Source organism: Chanodichthys erythropterus, chromosome 21 (genome assembly GCF_024489055.1).
Source record: "Chanodichthys erythropterus isolate Z2021 chromosome 21, ASM2448905v1, whole genome shotgun sequence".
NCBI lineage: Eukaryota > Metazoa > Chordata > Actinopteri > Cypriniformes > Xenocyprididae > Chanodichthys > Chanodichthys erythropterus.
This window is the reverse complement of record NC_090241.1, coordinates 9,848,103-9,865,691: the sequence shown is the minus strand read 5'-3', so window position 1 is coordinate 9,865,691 and position 17,589 is coordinate 9,848,103. Positions and strand designations below refer to the sequence as shown.

At 38.4% G+C, this 17,589-nt stretch overlaps 1 protein-coding gene across 3 annotated transcripts in view; it reads left to right on the top strand.

The window, feature by feature from the left end:
- sema5bb (sema domain, seven thrombospondin repeats (type 1 and type 1-like), transmembrane domain (TM) and short cytoplasmic domain, (semaphorin) 5Bb) overlaps positions 1–14,683 on the top strand; it is a 79,901-nt gene extending 65,218 nt beyond the window's left edge. For all 3 annotated transcript variants that reach the window (XM_067373113.1, XM_067373115.1, XM_067373114.1), the window contains 10 exons: positions 4,264–4,407; positions 5,824–5,971; positions 6,113–6,341; positions 6,725–6,943; positions 7,774–7,944; positions 9,279–9,416; positions 9,506–9,544; positions 9,629–9,837; positions 13,205–13,313; positions 13,928–14,683. In XM_067373113.1, coding sequence (XP_067229214.1) covers positions 4,264–4,407; positions 5,824–5,971; positions 6,113–6,341; positions 6,725–6,943; positions 7,774–7,944; positions 9,279–9,416; positions 9,506–9,544; positions 9,629–9,837; positions 13,205–13,313; positions 13,928–13,992 — 1,471 coding nt within the window. In that variant the 3' untranslated portion in view covers positions 13,993–14,683. The remainder of the gene's footprint in view (positions 1–4,263; positions 4,408–5,823; positions 5,972–6,112; positions 6,342–6,724; positions 6,944–7,773; positions 7,945–9,278; positions 9,417–9,505; positions 9,545–9,628; positions 9,838–13,204; positions 13,314–13,927) is intronic.
- The last annotated feature ends 2,906 nt before the right edge of the window (positions 14,684–17,589 follow it).

The window sequence follows — 17,589 nt, the reverse complement described above, 5'->3', positions numbered from 1 at the left end:
ACACAGTACTCAAATGTATATCTCAATCTGACTCTTTGTCAAAATTGCACCAAATGTAACATCATTGCAAGAACAAAATGATTGCAAATTAAATTGGATATACAGGAATCATCAAAATGTACATTAAACTCACAGCACATAAAGTGATGGAGCTCGCAGCATTTTACTGCGGACGTCACTCTGAGAAGTGAATCATGAGCTGCTTGCGTGAGCACAGTGTGCTTCACTCTGAAACGCGCTGCAACAAACTAAGATATATTCCTGTTTAAATAAATAATAGCTTGCACTGCGGTGTAATAAGCGCAGTAAGTTATATCATGTTATAAATTTGTTTTCTGTTCGATTACAGCATTGGCTCAAAACACAACGTTAATCATCTTTTCGGTTCAGTACAGAATTGTGGCGGGACAGATTAGTCTATGTAATTAATGGATAACACAGATTCATCAATGTAATTAAAACAAAAATAGACATTTAATATAGAGTGTAATAAAGCAGGATAATTAATCAATTTAAAATGGCTATTACTCTGCATTTTAAAGCCTTAACAGTTTAAACTTCTGATATATGGTTTTCTGAGTGCACACATCCGAAGCACACACAGAAAACTGGCTGTGAGTATTAAACTGATTTCTCTTACACATCTTATTGCATTTTAACTGTCAAATATGTACAAGGTTATTTCAAAAACACACAAAGTTCACATAAACGCAGTCGGTTATGCCTGTGAACATAAACCGCAGGGAAATAAATCGCATGTGTATATTAGATCTGTGTATTAAAGTGACAGCAGCATAATATACAGTACCTACTGCTGCATATGCTGTTAATATGAACCAAACAACAAAAGAAAAACAACAAAAGAAAAATCACTAGCTGTTCTTTATTAAATAACTTTGTAGCTTTATTAAGAACACATTTATTACTTAAATGCTGCTGTTAAATGCTCTGGCAAGGAGATAAGCATGGCAGACTGTGTACAGCTCACTCAGGGGAGGAGCTAAGCTAATAGGGCAGATTCTGTTGCCAGTCTTACGTAAGAGTAGGGGAAATCTGGAACTGCTCATTTGGAGAGACTATTTATGATTTATGGAGATTATAAAAAAGGAGTGGGTGGATTTTTTTTTACCATTTTAGGCTGGTTGTTTACATACACTGTGGACACACATCTGTGTTCAAACACTTTATAAAAGTGCATTCTGCATAATAGGTCCCCTTTTAAAAGAAACTGACCTACTGTCAAGCAACTGAAAAATGTAGTTGAAGCTTACTAAAAAAAGTTAGTTGCGTCGTAACTTGTACTTGGCTACTCCCCAACACTGAGTCATATGGATATGGTGATGCATTTATGTGATTTTTCAAGTTCGACAGTCTCCCCTTATTCACTTTCATTGCACAGAGAAGAAAGAGTATGAGAGTCAGTAAATAATGGCAGAATTTGTTTTTGGATGAACTAGCCTTTTAAAATCTGGGTCTTCTCATATTGAATTGGCAGGTGTAAACAGTGTGGCTAGAGTGATATATGAGACCCAGAGCGATCAGCCTGAAGTCTTCAATCACAGCCAGTCAAAGTGTCAAAGCACATAAAAGTGTGATGCTTTTATTCTCTCTGATTCAGCTCTTCCATGAGAGAAAGGAACCACCCAACGCTAACAGCTGCAGAGAATGAGGCCTCGAGTTCATCAATCCCGAACACTGATACAGACGTGCCGCGTGTAACGTGCGGCTTTATTCATTAACTACAAGATGCTGACACAGCAGTTCTCACGGAGCAGCTCCTTCTTTGCATGTCCCATTATCCTTCAGTCACTGAATGAATGTTCCAATTATTTCTTCACATAGAGAGCCTGGTGTAACACACACATCACCAGGTCTGGGTGCAAGAAACTAACAGGACGTAATGTTTCAGTATAACAAAAAAACAGCAGCTGTGGCAGGATCTTTCAGCTGTAGCAAGCCTATAATAAATGACAAACCGTTTGAGTAATGAGCTGTTAATACATTTTTGTCAAAATTCTACTGTTTAAAAAACTGTTTTAAAGTTTAATAAAACTGATGTTACCTACTTCACAATCCTGTGAAGTCATCAGGCCTTTAGAAGAAGTCACTTGACTCCAGGTAGCTCCAGAGGGACTGTCCTTGCAGTGCAAAGATAGTGTCCCTACCTTACCCTTTATATTGGTTTAAACCTGTATTACTTTCATACAGGTTGAAAATGAGTGAGGTTTTGGACCCCATTTACTTTCATTGTATAGACAAAAACATTTCCACACAAGAAAGTGTCAATATTGTTATTGTTAAGTAAAACTAAAACCATTGAAAACGATTTCGTTTATTAAAATAAAGCTGAAATAAAATATAAATATTAGACAAAAAAAAAAATAAAAAAACTACATACTATACGATAATTACTAAACCTTAAACTTAAAATGAAAATATAAAAATAAGCTAATTCAAAATATTAAATGGGCGGTATCACACACAGTTTCTGCCAATCTCATGTTAATCTTGAGTACATATAGAGTAGTATTGCATCCTTCATATCTCCGAAAAGTCTTTAGTTTTATCATATTTATAAAAGATAGATACGCTATACCGAGTCTTTTCGAAAAAAGCCAAGCTCCTGGAGGCGTGCCTGCCGTCAGTGCCGCGGGCGGAGCTAAAGAGTCACGAGGGTGTGCAGCTTTTGCTTAGAGATCGTCTGCAAGCTGTGACATCAAAATAAAAATGGAACAAAAACTTTCATGTTGTTTACATTTTATGCACTTGCGTGCCGATTGCCAACAAAACACAGACATCTGATGCAGCTTTACTCAACACCCGCAATCTGCAAATCCATCGCCGAACTGGGACTTGTTTACAAAGCATTCATCACCGAAATCCTGGGAACAAACAAACATACGTGTACAACTCCGTTGCTGCCCCGGAAAAACAAACTTCATCCACTGTCCCCTTTCCCTTACAACCAAAAACACACTCCTTTGGTGACAGGAGATGCGTCTCATTTCGGAGGCTGCGATCGACAGCCTGTTCGCTAATCTTCAGCATATTTTACACTAAACATTACTTTTGTTGGGAACTGTATGTAGATTTTAGCTTGATAAAAATGTATTTTTTTTAAGAGAAGGCAGATTAGAGAATGCTGGGACAGGTAGCTTATTTACGGCATTACCAACAGCAAATGTGCCGCATTACTGTTTAACAGAGAGAACAATAGATGTTGTGTAAAAGCCACTGGAAGGCAAGCCTGCAACCTTTAACCAAAAAAGCGTAATGGTTAATGCTAACGCTCCGGCTGTGGCGGTACGCAGGGAAGGAGTTTTGAATGGCGGGCACTGATGTCACTGCCATTACACAATAGGCTGTGAGATGCCGCATGTGATTAAGTTAGGCGTTACGCTTTCTCCAATGGTTAGACAGACAAACCCTCTCATCATATAATATACAATCTCTGACCCCGGTCCACTACCGAAAGTAGTATATTTGGCACAGAAATACTCTGTCATACGTCCAACTCGTGTTTTGAAACTTAAGCCATGTTTAACATGAGAATGCAACTCTTTAACAGTGTAAATAAGTCAGAATGCATGAAATAGCATTCTATTTTCCCCCATTTAAATACTATAGTTTTGTGTTCCACATAAGAAAGAAGTCATGCAAGCATCACTTACAATTTCTTAGCCAATCATAATTGAGGTCATTTACATATACTGTAGACATCTTATATATACACTACTGTTAAATGGTTTGGGGTCTGTAAGATTTTTAACAATGTTTTGTTAATCAGAACGTCTGTTAAAATCTCTTCTGCTCACCAGGGTTGCATTTATTTGATAAAAAATACAGTAAAACATCAATATTGTGAAATATTATTACAGTTTGAAATAACAGTTTTCTATATGAACCTATTTTAAAATGTAATTTATTCATGTGGTCAAACTGAATTTTCAGCATTATTACTTCATCACTCCTTTGTTTAATAAAAGTATTCATTTATTTAAAAAATAAAATAATTTTTTTCTGACCCCCAAACTGCAGAACAGTACTGTAAGACTGTTTTATTCTAATAGTCAGAGAGAAGGTGGCAAATAGTCTTGGAAAAACTAAATTGTGACTCAAGGAAACTTGGTTATCATCATACAATACAACAAAAATGGTCAAATATGGCTTCTTTAATGTAGTGCAGATTACCTGCTAACTGACAGGTACCCAGATTGTGTTATTGTGTGATATCCATGCTAACTCCTGCTTCTGTTTGTTCAGGAATGGAGGCTGGACTCCCTGGTCATCCTGGGCCGAGTGCAGCACCAGTTGTGGCATTGGATTTGAGGTCCGTCAGCGGTCCTGCAACAACCCAGCACCCCGACATGGAGGACGCGTATGCGTAGGTCAGGCGCGAGAGGAGAGGTGAGACTAAAAGAAAGATGGACTGTAAGGCTGTGCTTTATTGTTTTGATTTGATATGATTTAATTGGCAACAAAAATGGCTGCTTCACACAGAACATGTTTTTGCTGTTAAAAATGTGAGACGCAGGTCATTGGATCAAAAAAGTGAAAAAAAATTTTTTTAACTTGAGCGCACATTTTTAGAAAGTTGTGTCATGCGTGAGACGCTACATAAGACACGAGACTCGAGTGCAACAGTTAATGACGTCCATCTAGCATGTTTACGTAGAAAAACAATGGAAAAGTAGTGCAGTGGAATTGAAAAATGCGTTCTGTGTGAACGGCCCCTTAAGAGTCATTTATTTGAGAGTCGGACTACCCTGGTACTGTACTGTAAGCTTTTGATTCATTAAAAAACTGACTTCAAATATTCAAGAATTGGATGAAATGCTCTAGCTGCGCTTTATGATTTTGATTCACTAAAACAAACTCTTGTGATTCATTTGGTTGTCTAAAGTCTGGAACACACTACACAACATTTGCATTTTTTCCCCCAATTTGCAGTCTGGACAAGTCAATGCTACTTAGAAAGTCAGAGCCAGTCTGCAGATTTTGAGCAGTCAGAGTTAAAGGTGCCCTTGAATGAAAAATTTAATTTATCTTGGCATTATCAAATAACATGAGTTCAGTACATGGAAAATACATACAGTGAGTCTCAAACTCCATTGTTTCCTCCTTCTTATATAAATCTCATTTGTTCAAAACACCTCCGAAGAACAGGCGAATCTCAACGTAACACTGACTGTTACGTAACAGTCGGGGTGTACGCCCCCAATATTTGCATATGCCAACCCATGTTCCCAACATTATAAAAGGCATTACACAAGGGCAGCCAGTAACGTCTGGTTCTGCACAGCTGAATCAACAGACTAGGTAAGCAAGCAAGAACAACAGTGAAAAATGGAAGATGGAGCAATAATAACTGACATGATCCATGATTACATGATATTTTTAGTGATATTTGTAAATTGTCTTTCTAAATGTTTCGTTAGCATGTTGCTAATGTACTGTTAAATGTGGTTAAAGTTACCATGGTTTCTTACTGTATTCACGGAGACAAGAGTCGTCGCTATTTTCATTTTTTTAACACTTGCAGTCTGTATAATTCATAAACACAACTTCATTCTTTATAAATCTCTCCAACAGTGTGTAATGTTAGCTTTAGCCACGGAGCACAGCCTCAAACTCATTCAGAATCAAGGAAACTGTTTATGCTCAAGCAGCAACATTAAACACTGACTAAAGTTAAAAAAGTGAAATCGCATTGAACCACCCCTTTAAAAGTTGTGTAGTGTATTCCAGCCTTAACTAAAAAGAACCAACTCCATAAGCGTATATGTGAAAGATGGATGAATTGTTCATTTTTGTGTGATTCAGATTGTGTAACGAAAAGAATCTGTGTCCTGTTCCGGTGTCCTGGGTCTCCTGGAGCGCTTGGTCCAAATGTAGCGTTGCCTGTGGTGGTGGAGTCCAATCCCGTGTTCGAGCCTGTGAGAATGGCAACACGTGTCCTGGTTGCCCTCTGGTAGGGTCTTCAGCTGGTCATATGTGTTATGATAATCATCAAAAACCCTAATATCAACAAAAAATCACATGAGAAATGAAAAGAGATTTATTTGAAAACTAGACTCTTATTAGCATCTATCATGTGTGTTACTGCATCCAGGAGTATAAGGCATGTAATTTGGATGCGTGTGCCGAGGTGAGGCGTACCACTCCATGGACACCCTGGTACCCTGTTAATGTGACTCAAATGGGGGCGAGACAGGAGCAGAGGGTCAGGTACACCTGCAGGGCTCTCCTCGCCGACCCTCACGACCTGCAGCTTGGCAAACGCAAGATAGAGACTCGCCTCTGTCCCACCACTGACGGAGCTGCTGTCTGTGAGACTGATGGTACATACACACACACAGCCTCAGACACATATACTCATATATGCACATTCCTCTTATAAGGTTGGGCGGCATGATATGGGGGTGACATCGATTTGCGATTTTTCTGATAAAAAGTTAAATTTTGATGGAACACTCTTTCGTTGACAACCACCGGTCTATAAGGACTTATTATAAGTTTGGGAAGATGCACGTTAAAGCGACCCAAACTAAGAGCAGATGCAAAGTTTTTGGTGGAGCAGCACTTGCTGTGAACCGAGCCGCTCTGAGACACTGAAAACTCTGTTTATTTAATTAAATAGTGATAATCACACTAAGCCATATCGCGATATCACTTCTATTTTGATTAGTCGTGGAGCCCAAAATGTACACTTTTATGTTTGTAGGTCTAGTTGAGGACCTGTTGAGAATGGGTCGACCCGTTACACGAGTGCAAGGAGCTGCTTGGTCATCATGGGAAACTTGGTCTGCATGTTCCAAAGAGTGTTCTAAAGGCTTCCGCACACGCAAGCGCTCCTGTTCCACACCGGATGGCAAGAGCACGCCATTCGCCTGCAGCGGAGCGCCGGCCGAATATCAGGACTGCAACTCTCAGCCATGCCCAGGTCAGATATTTTTCAGAGCCTTGTTTCCTCTGTCACTCATGTCCTGTTAAGAAAGGAATAATGTACATCCAGCTGGTTGTTATCACAGCATAAACCCTGACAGGGTGATCAGGGTCTTGTATCACACTGAAAGGGTTTATTTTGTGATAACTGGCTGGATGTCCATTATTTTGCTTTATTGCACGGCTACTTCCCACATAAGCAAATAATTGGATGAAAATTATTGATCTTTGCTGAAATATTTTATTAGCTCACAAAACGCAAAGCTTCCATGAAGAAAACAGTTGCTAGCAAGCGATTGAACAACTAAACAAACATTTAAGGGACAAAGTACAGTCACACCACTTATTACACTGCTTTTCACCACACAAAAAATTATGGGGACAAGAGAAATTGATTTGACATAAAACCTTTGAAATCTTACCTGTTTATTATCTTATAATCCATTACAGTGTACAAAACAATTGTCCTTGCAAGAAGATGAACACAGCAACAATATTGCAATACTATTAATACTGACGTCCTCCGATTTCATTTTCAATACAACTGATAAATTGAACAGAGACTAAAGAAGGCAGCAGCTGCGTTTGTATGATAACAAGCGAGAGCGGGTCCACAGTGTTATACAAGAGAAATGAAAGACGTGCAGGCTTCAGATACACAGATGGGTGGTTATTCAGCGTTGCTATTGACGAAGGTTGTTATCGGAGAATACACCTCGGAATGTCGCGACTGACCAATCAGAATCAAGTATTCCAGAGAGCCGTGTAATAACTGGCTTTAAAAGTCTTGCTGCAAGGACTAGTGTAATAACAGGTGTTGTTTATCAGTGAAGGGAGCGTGGTCGTGCTGGTCTTCCTGGTCTCAGTGCTCTACTTCCTGTGGCGGCGGTCACTACCAGCGCTCCCGTACCTGCTCTAACCCCGCCCCTGCTCATTCTGGAGATATCTGCATTGGTCTGCACACGGAGGAAGCTCTCTGTAACACACACGAGTGTGAAGGTGAGAAAACATTCAACACTGCTGCTCACAGCAATTTCTCTTAAAGAGTTAGTTCACCCAAAAATGAAAACTATCCCATAATTTACTCACCCTCAAGCCATCCTAGGTGTATATGACTTTTTTCATTCAGCCAAACACAATGGAAGATGTATTAAAAAATTCCCTGGCTCTTCCAAGCTTTATAATTGGAGTGAATGGTACCTGAGATTTTGAAGCCCAAAAAAATGCATCCATCCATCATAAAAGTAATCCATACGGCTCCAGGAGGTTAATAAAGGCCTTCTGAAGTGAAGCGATGAGTATTTGTAAGAAAAATATACTATAAACTATAATCACTGGCTTTTGGCAATGGCCGTACATGAGTCTAGTTCTGGTGGAAGAGTGACCTCTTACCCGACGCATGACATATTTTAATGAACGCGGAAGCGCGGTGGATAGAGCACAACAACACACCGGTCACAAATTAGAAGTCTAAAACGAGAGTTTTTAAATAGAAATGTCAGAGGATTTCAATATAAGAGAAGAGGAGCTTGAGTTTGTTGCCCAGCCCTATTGTATGAACCATGAGAGATGTCTACTCTCACCTAAGCTTACTCTACTCCTACATCATACGGCGGGTCAGAGGTCAACTCGCCGGAATTTGACTTGGGTGCGGCCGTTACCAGAAGCCAGGGAAAATAGTTTGCAAAGTTTTAAATATGGATATTTTTCTTACAAAAACCCATCGCTTCGCTTCAGAAGGCATTTATTAACCCCCTGGAGCCGTATGATTATTTTTATGATGAATGGATCCACTTTTTTTGGCTTCAAAATCCAATTATAAATAGTATATTTTTTCATTTTAATATATCGTTTTTATCAACACTTGAATGTGGGTGTTTCATAAAAAAAACATTTAAACAAAAAGCTGAGAAAATCGTGTTTTGTCAAAGACTACATCCATATCGGATTCAGAACGATGATCAAAACGTAGATGGAGTAGATCGAGCCCATCAACACCCCCAAAGCTTCAAAGTCGTTTCCTCAGTAACATTAGGCAGTTTTGATTTATATGCTGTTTAATGTATGATGATAGCAATCACTTACATGAGTGAAAGCAATGCTTCTTTCGCTTGCTTCTGCCTCTTCTTCGTCTGTGTTTTGATTCGGAGATTCTGTACTTTTTCCGAAGATGCATAATAGCACCCCCTAATGTATAACAGTGAAAACATGAATTGCCGTAAAATTCTGTCAATGGCGGGGAAAGACTTAAATACTCGTTATGATGGCATTCATGATACCTAATGACAACACGATTGTGAAATGTGTGTTCTTTTTTTTCTCACCTGTGACAGGTGGGTGGGGGGCGTGGTCAGAGTGGGCAGAGTGTAATGAGGAAGGGCAGCAGCTCCGCGTTCGTATATGTGAAATAAGCTCCTCTTGCCACGGTAACTCCACAGATCAGAGAACGTGTCGGCCCAATGAGAGTGCAGGTTAGTTCCTTTCCCTCTTTTCCTTAGTTCATTTCTGGCATCTCAGACTACAGTAGCGTTTCACATTAACATCGTTTTCTTAATTCTAGTGCTGTCAAAGGGACAGAAGAAGAACTCAAACTGTGGAGGTAAATGCAGCTTACATCAAACAGCATTCAGGTTGGCTAATGACCGCCAGTAAATATTTTTTTGTCTGTTTTTGTCTCCTGCAGGGTTTTCTGTGTTCCACTTGGTGCTGACTGGTGCATGTTGTTTTTTGGGAGCCATTTTGCTGTCCATCCTGGTGTATGTGTACTGTCAGAGACTCCGCAAACCCCCTCAAGAATCCGCAGTTATTCATCCCAGCACCCCCAACCACCTACACTATAAAGAGAACAGCTGTGCACCCAAAAACGACTTGTACACACCCATGGAGTTTAAGGTATTTAAGAGCAGTCTTAAACATTTAAATTAACTTAAAAAGTTGCGAGAAAATGAGATGCACGTCAGATCTGTGTCATGTTCGGCAGTGGCAGCTCTTAAAGTCACAGCAGCCTAATAAACCAGTTGCTGTGATGTCTGTCATTAATGTTAATCAAAGAACAAAGGTAACAGAGGTTGCTGCAGAGGTTGAAGGGGTATACATATTTAGAGTATCTCACAGAAGTGAGTACACCCCTCACATTTTTGTAAATATTTTATTACCGGTATATCTTTTCATGTGACAACACTGAAGAAATGACACTTTGCTACAATGTAAAGTAGTGGGTGTACAGCTTGTATAACAGTGTAAATTTGCTGTCCTCTCAAAATAACTCAACACACAGCCATTAATGTCTAAACTGCTGGCCACAAAAGTGAGTACACCCCTAAGTGAAAATGTCCAAATTGGGCCCAAAGTGTCAATATTTTGTGTGGCCACCGTTATTTTCCAGCACTGCCTTAACCCTCTTGGGCATGGAGTTCACAGGTTGCCACTGAAGTCCTCTTCCACTCCATGACGACATCACAGAGCTGTTGAATGTTAAAAGACCTTGTGCTCCTCCACCTTCCGTTTGAGGATGCCCCACAGATGCTCAGTAGTGTTTAGGTCTGGAGACATGCTTGGCCAATCCATCACCTTTACCCTCAGCTTCTTTAGCAAGGCAGTGGTTGTCTTGGAGGTGTGTTTGGAACTAAATAAGTTAATCTTGGTCTCATCAGACCACAGGACATGATTCCAGTAATCCATGTCTTTAGTCTGCTTGTCTTCAGCAAACTGTTTGCAGGCTTTCTTGTGCATCATGTTTAGAAGAGGCTTCCTTCTGGGATGACAGCCATGCAGACCAATTTGATACAGTGTGCGGCGTGTGGTCTGAGCACTGACAAGCTGACCCTTGGCAATCTTCTTATAGCCTACGCCATCTTTATGTAGAGCAACAATTCTTTTTTTCAGATCCTCAGAGAGTTCTTTGCCATGAGGTGCCATGTTGAACTTCCAGTGACCAGTATGAGAGAGTGAGAGTGATAACACCAAATTTAACACACCTGCTCCCCATTCACACCTGAGACCTTGTAACACTAACGAGTCACATGACACTGGGGAGAGAAAATGGCTAATTGGGCCCAATATGGACATTTTCACTTAGGGATGTACTCACTTTTGTGGCCAGCGGTTTAGACATTAATGGCTGTGTGTTGAGTTATTTTGAGGGGACAGCAAATTTACACTGTTATACAAGCTGTACCAAAGTGTCATTTCTTCAGTGTTGTCACATGAAATAACAATAAAATATTTACAAAAATGTGAGGGGTGTACTCACTTCTGTGAGATACTGTATATACAGTCAAACCAAAAATTATTCAGACTTTTTTTTTTTTTATATATATTTTTGCTATATTTTTACTAGTGGGTGCAGGATACTATAGTTTAATTATGTAAGTGAGGATAGCAAAATAAAGTAAACTGTGACATATCAAACCCAAAAATGGTGGACTACCAGTAAAATTGATAAAAATTTAGAACCAAAAATTATTCAGACACTTTGAAAAAAAAAAAAAATCTAAATAAACTGTATTAATGAATGAAATGTTCAAGGTGTCTGAATAAATTTTGGTTTGACTATATACATATATATATATATATATATATATATATATATATATATATATATATATATATATATATATATAATTGAAAAGTATTAATAATAAAAGTTTGATTTTTAAAAATATTATATTGTATTATATTTTATATAATTGTATTTGTTATATACTATATTGTTTTATCATTAAAGGGTTACTTCAGGATTTAGCATTAAGCTTTGTATTAGTAGAATACCACTAGTATTTCTGAATTAGCGTGCTTTCCCCCTTCATATCAGCCCGAGATGAGAGATTTATGCATTTTTATTCTGTAAAAAAGCCTCCGATGACGCAAAAATCGTCATTTTGCGTCATCTGAGGCTTTTTTGGCCAGAGGCTTAAAACTACAGCCAGTAATAGCAGGTAGTTCCGCATTTTTTCACCACGCCCATACATATGCGCTTTTGAGGTTACTCACGGACATAGATCAAAGATTTTATCAAAAGTGGGTGTCAATTATATTTTTAAGCTTACAGTAATTAACTTTATTTTGTCTGCACTACATCAGTGGTTCATCTCGCAAATTTATCGGTCTCTGCAGTCATCTCAACCAATACAGCAACAGGCTTTTGTGGTAATGTTAGCATAAATAGATAAATAGACTAACTCAGTTTTACAGAACAGTGGCTTTAATTTGATAGCAGTCAACTTATATGCAACTCATATGTAATTGTCTATCTAATGTTACTTTGCTAAGTTTGCAGTTTTACTGCTACCTACAACACTACATATAGGCTACTGTGTTATCAGTCTAGTATCAGCGAGTCTTACCTCTGGGCGAATACGCTTAGTACCAGATGCCCAGGCTGTTCGTCCTCTGGGAAAGTGAATATCGATGGTATCGTGGTGTCCTTCAGAATGGTTCTCTTCATTGCAAGGATATTTGGTTCGTAGTCCTCGTGCTTGAAATGGAGACTACATATTCTGCTTTTTTTTTTAGGTTTTCTATAATGGTGTCATCTCCAAACTTCGGGTGTTTGATGGCCCGCAGCCACTGTTTACATCGCTCTAAATCTTTAACTTAATCGGAAAATGATGGAAACTTACTTGTCCTTTCCTGGTTTTGGGTGTACATCCAGATACAAAGCAACTTAGCACCATTTCGCTGTAAATGTCTGAACTAACTCACGATTTATTTGTTTGAATTTTCCTGGTAATGCCGCCTGTAACTGATAGGCGTGGTTTGGGCGTGGCCTCGCAAGGGCAGCAAAACAAGTGCATTCTGGGAGTTGTTGTCTTTCATCCACATTAGTCAAAAATAAATTTTCTGGCTTTTCTCAGTCTAGAAAGCTCCAAATTCAAAAATAATTTCACATTTCTACTACATAAATGACCAATTTTAAATACACATTCATCTTTCCAGGGGTGAAGTACCCCTTTAATAATAATATTATTCTTTGTTCAATAAATAATTCTGGTCTTCTGTTGTGTCCATTTACAATCTGTATCAGAAGCAGCTGAGAACCACAACTTTTCCTAATCTATCTCTGAGGAAATGGCTCTCATTCTATAAATCTGTCTTATCTATCATTCTTCATTTTCCGGTACCGTCTCTTCCCTCAGAGCGTTGACATCAGAGGACCGCAGCAGCATGATGCAAAACACACTGTGGCCTTTGAAATATTGAAGAGACTTTCCGACATCTCGTATACTCACTTTTTGTGCTTTTTCTCTGTTCCCTGCAGACTCTGAATAAGAACAACCTGCTTCCACCAGATGAAAGCTGCAACTTCTTCCCATCAGCTTTGCCACAGACCAACGTCTACGCCACCACGTATTACCCATCGCCTCTGGGCAAGTACGATTTCCCTTCCATGGATTCACCCTGCAGCTACATGCACAGCTGATGCAAAAAGACACACACTCACATACATATCATGCTTTCTTAGGGGTGTGTGACCACGGTTACACACCCTTATCCGTCCATGCAGTTGCATTGGAAAATGCATGGATCCGCAGAAAGGTCGAGCGCATAACCTGCATTTCAAAAGATGCAGGAAAACGCAAAGGATTGTTGTTCGGATAAAACGGGCCCATGTAGTTTTCTTGTAGCATTTCCTTTCCTAAATGTCATCTCAAACCGGAAGTCACGGGTTCAGTTGATCACATGTGTCGTAATAACTGCAGACTGACACTCACAAAGCATGCACACTTCTTAAAATGCAGAGGAGCAAGAGGAATTCTGGCATCTTTGCTTTTCATGTGAAGCTCAAAACTGAATTGTGACGTACTACTTTGTGTGCTGGCGTCTTCAGCTTTGTGTTGTTTTTCATAGTAGAAAAAATGCAACGCAAAACTCGTTTTGAGTCAATAAAGCATGAAGGGTTCCAGACAGCTGTGACGTCTCACAATAAGCCTGAACATCTGTTTCCCTTATTTTTTCCTGGTTTATGTCCTTTCGGCTCCAGAACTCAAGCAGTGGATGGGAGATACAGTACATGGAATCAGGATTACTGGTAATGCGACTGGTTAATGTCACACCAGTCAAGTCGCTGAGCTGAGCAGGAGCTGCATACAGTTACGGACTCATGAAAGAGGCTGTTATCTTCATCGTCTAATAAAGGACTTGAACTCATGGATATATGGCCGTCCACACACTGTTACACATATGTTCACCATGAATATGAATATGTCTGTCAGGCACTTTTTAAAAGGAAAGTTCATCCAAATATGACAGTTCTGTCATCATTTACTCACCCTCATGTCATCCCAAACATTGATGGCTTTTTTTAAGGCAAGACAGCACAGGTGAATAGGATAAAGAATGTAATTATATAATATAAATCAGAAAATACTGTCAACAGTATCCATATAATCTCCATATTTTTAGGAATAAACTATAATATAAAACAGGTAAATGATATATGAACAAACCTTTCTGTAAAAACCTCCAGAATATATAGATAAATCAGGGAAGTTAGCTTTATGTAAGTGTTCAGTATATATGAAAAAGCTCATTTTAATAAGTATTTGTTATAATTAAAATCTACACATGCAAATAGATAATGAAACAAAGACTTAAAGGGTTAGTTCACCCAAAAATGAAATTTCTGTCATTAATTACTCACCCTTATGTCGTTCCAAACCTGCAAGACTTTCGCTCATCTTTGGAATATAAATGAAATCTGAGAGCTTTCTGTCCCTCCATTGACAGCAATGCAACTACCACTTTGAAGCTTCAAAAAGTTAAAACTAATCCATATGAATTGAGTGGTTTAGTCCAAATTTTCTGAAAAGAAACGATCGCTTTACACACTGAACAGATTTAATTTAGGCTTTTATTCACATATTCATCAACTTCAGTTGTGGTAAACAGAAGCTCAAGCATGTTTGCTTGATGTGGAAATCCAACGAGCTTCATTCTCATGTGTTATGCAGCACATTTGAGCTTCCACAAGAACCAATGAGGTTTGTTCTCGAGCATCAAGCTGGTTCAGCTGAGCTTCTGTTCATCGAGTCTCTTCAGCAAATTTGGACTAAACTGCTCAATTCATATGGATTAGTTTTACAATCTCTATATGAGCTTTTTGAAACGTCAGAGTGGTAGTTGTGTAGCTGTCAATAGAAGGACAGAAAGCTCTCAGATTTCATCAAAAAGATCTTTATTTGTGTTCTGAAGAAAGTCTCAGGTCTGGAACGATTAATGACAAAATTTTCATTTTTGGGTGAACTAACCCTTTAAATGTGCATTTTCAATGATTTCTTCCCACAAATCTGATGCAAAATATCCCAAAATCTCACAATTGCATGAAAAAAACAATGGTTTTGCCAATAATGTCTTGTCTGAAGTGGAAGATTTTTGAAGGATGTTCATGCTGCTCTTTTCCATACAATGAAGTATTTAGTGGCCGGTCAAGCTCCCAAATGCACAAAACACCATTATAAAAGCATTATAAAAGTAGTTAATATGACATGCACTATATTCCACATCTTCTGGATCCATACAATAGATTTGTGTTGGCTGACTGAAAAAAAAAATAAGTATTTGCTAAAAGCTCTTAAATTTCATGCATACATATTCAAACTTCAAGATCAAGATTGCATAAAAGAGTGGCTCACACATTCTGCTAAACTTTTTTTTTTCTGTTGCATGGAGGAAAGAAAGTCATACTGCTTTTAAATAACATGAGGATGGGTAAATAGGGACAGAATGTTTAATTTTTGGTAAATTTTTCTTTTAAAATAAATTGTTACTGGAGCATGGCAGTATGAAATAGCTCTGTGCGAGTGTTATTGAACCTAAAGGGATGTACATTTGTAAGTATGTATATTTGTAGCTGCCATTATATATTTATACACAAATGATGATTCTTTTTGATGGAATCAGGTATTTTTTTCCTTGCTATAACTCCACAGCAAACATAAGAAAATGAAAGAACACTTCTGTACACTAGAGTACTCAAACTGATACTGTCTTGTGTATGACAGTTTTTTTCTGTCCAGCAGTGTGTGTACGTTTAAATGAAAATATATGTTTTATGAAATATTTTGTTTAATCTTTACTATGAGCCCAGATGAACTTTAATGCAAAATACAAAAATGCATCTCGCTTGATGTTGAATATGGCATTACATTGTTTCTGATGATGGGAGGTGCGCGAGCAGAACCGGACATGCTGGAGCTGGACACTTGCTAATGCCGCTTTTTTTACGCTGATGTTGCATGGATGCTGCATTTTCTGAATGCAGACCGTTCTCTATGCAATAAAAAAGAAAATGAATTTACAACACATGATCACTGCCTTTATACACTGTGAACTTTTTCTATGTTTTTCTATGTTGTACATTGTAAAAATAAATAAATATCCAGCTGGGTGTCAAAACACCACAATTTACTTTCTTCTGTCAAGACTTCTATCTATCTATCTATCTATCTATCTATCTATCTATCTATCTATCTATCTATCTATCTATCTATCTATCTATCTATCTATCTATCTATCTATCTATCTATCTATGCCATTCTATTTGTCCATCCGTCTTTCCATCCATTCATCCATCCATTGGTATATTATTATGAATGGCACACTGCATGATGTGACTTTTCATTGTAACATTATCACGTTCATATCTAAAGTTGTGTATTCTGTGAGGGATTGTACCAGCACAGGGAAAGGTTAGTAATTCTGGTCATTAGCGGTACTGTAGAGTTGATTACAGAGCCTTTGTGTTCTCTGGTGTACGTAGTGTCCTTTAGCCTGAGCCTGCAGATCAGTATTTAAAGTCTTCACTTCAATCCATGTGATGAATGATGTTTGTGGTTCTAACAGTGGGTAAGTGATATGGCTTTTTAATGAGCTGTTTGCTGTTTGGAGGTTTTCCTCTCTAATGGGAGGAAACCAACCATTACCCAGCAGCTGGAGAGAGTTATCAGAGCAGACGGGCCATTTAAACTGAGACCTGTTGTGGCCTTCAGATACACCACTAATGAAAACTGCTCAGAGGATAAACCTCCTGAACCAACACTCATATGTGCAACAAAGAGCATTTATTTGTAAGTGGAAAAAAAACATCACCATAAAATCAAAAGAAATGTTTCATTATGTAAACTAAACACATTTCACCCAAAATTCGTATTACCAAAATTCGTTAAGACATTTCACTTTTAAGTTTTTTTTATTTATTTTTTTTTTATTATTAGCTTTTGACAACAATAATGAATACCTGCCATTTCTTAATATCCAAGGGGTGAATGTTGGACTTTTGGAGCTGTCAAGACGAGCATGTTATGTAGAAATCAGCTGAGGTCACGGATGTTTTGAAGATTGAACACAGCTGAGAAGTTTTGGAGCCACAGCCGTCAACTTGACATGCATGACATAAACACCATACTCGCACTGAGAAGAAACTTCTCAAGAACATCATGCAGATTCTAAGAAATGCCAATTATATAATATAATACCACAATATTTAGATTTCTACAGATGTTTTCCACTTACTCACACACCCATAATGCTTGCACGAGTAGAGAGATCTTTTAGAGGTTATGAAAGTCCCTGAAGGACATGTTCGGTGTGATTTCATCAGCGTGAGTGAGCAGACTGACAAAAACAGAGTAAAACATTGCAGTG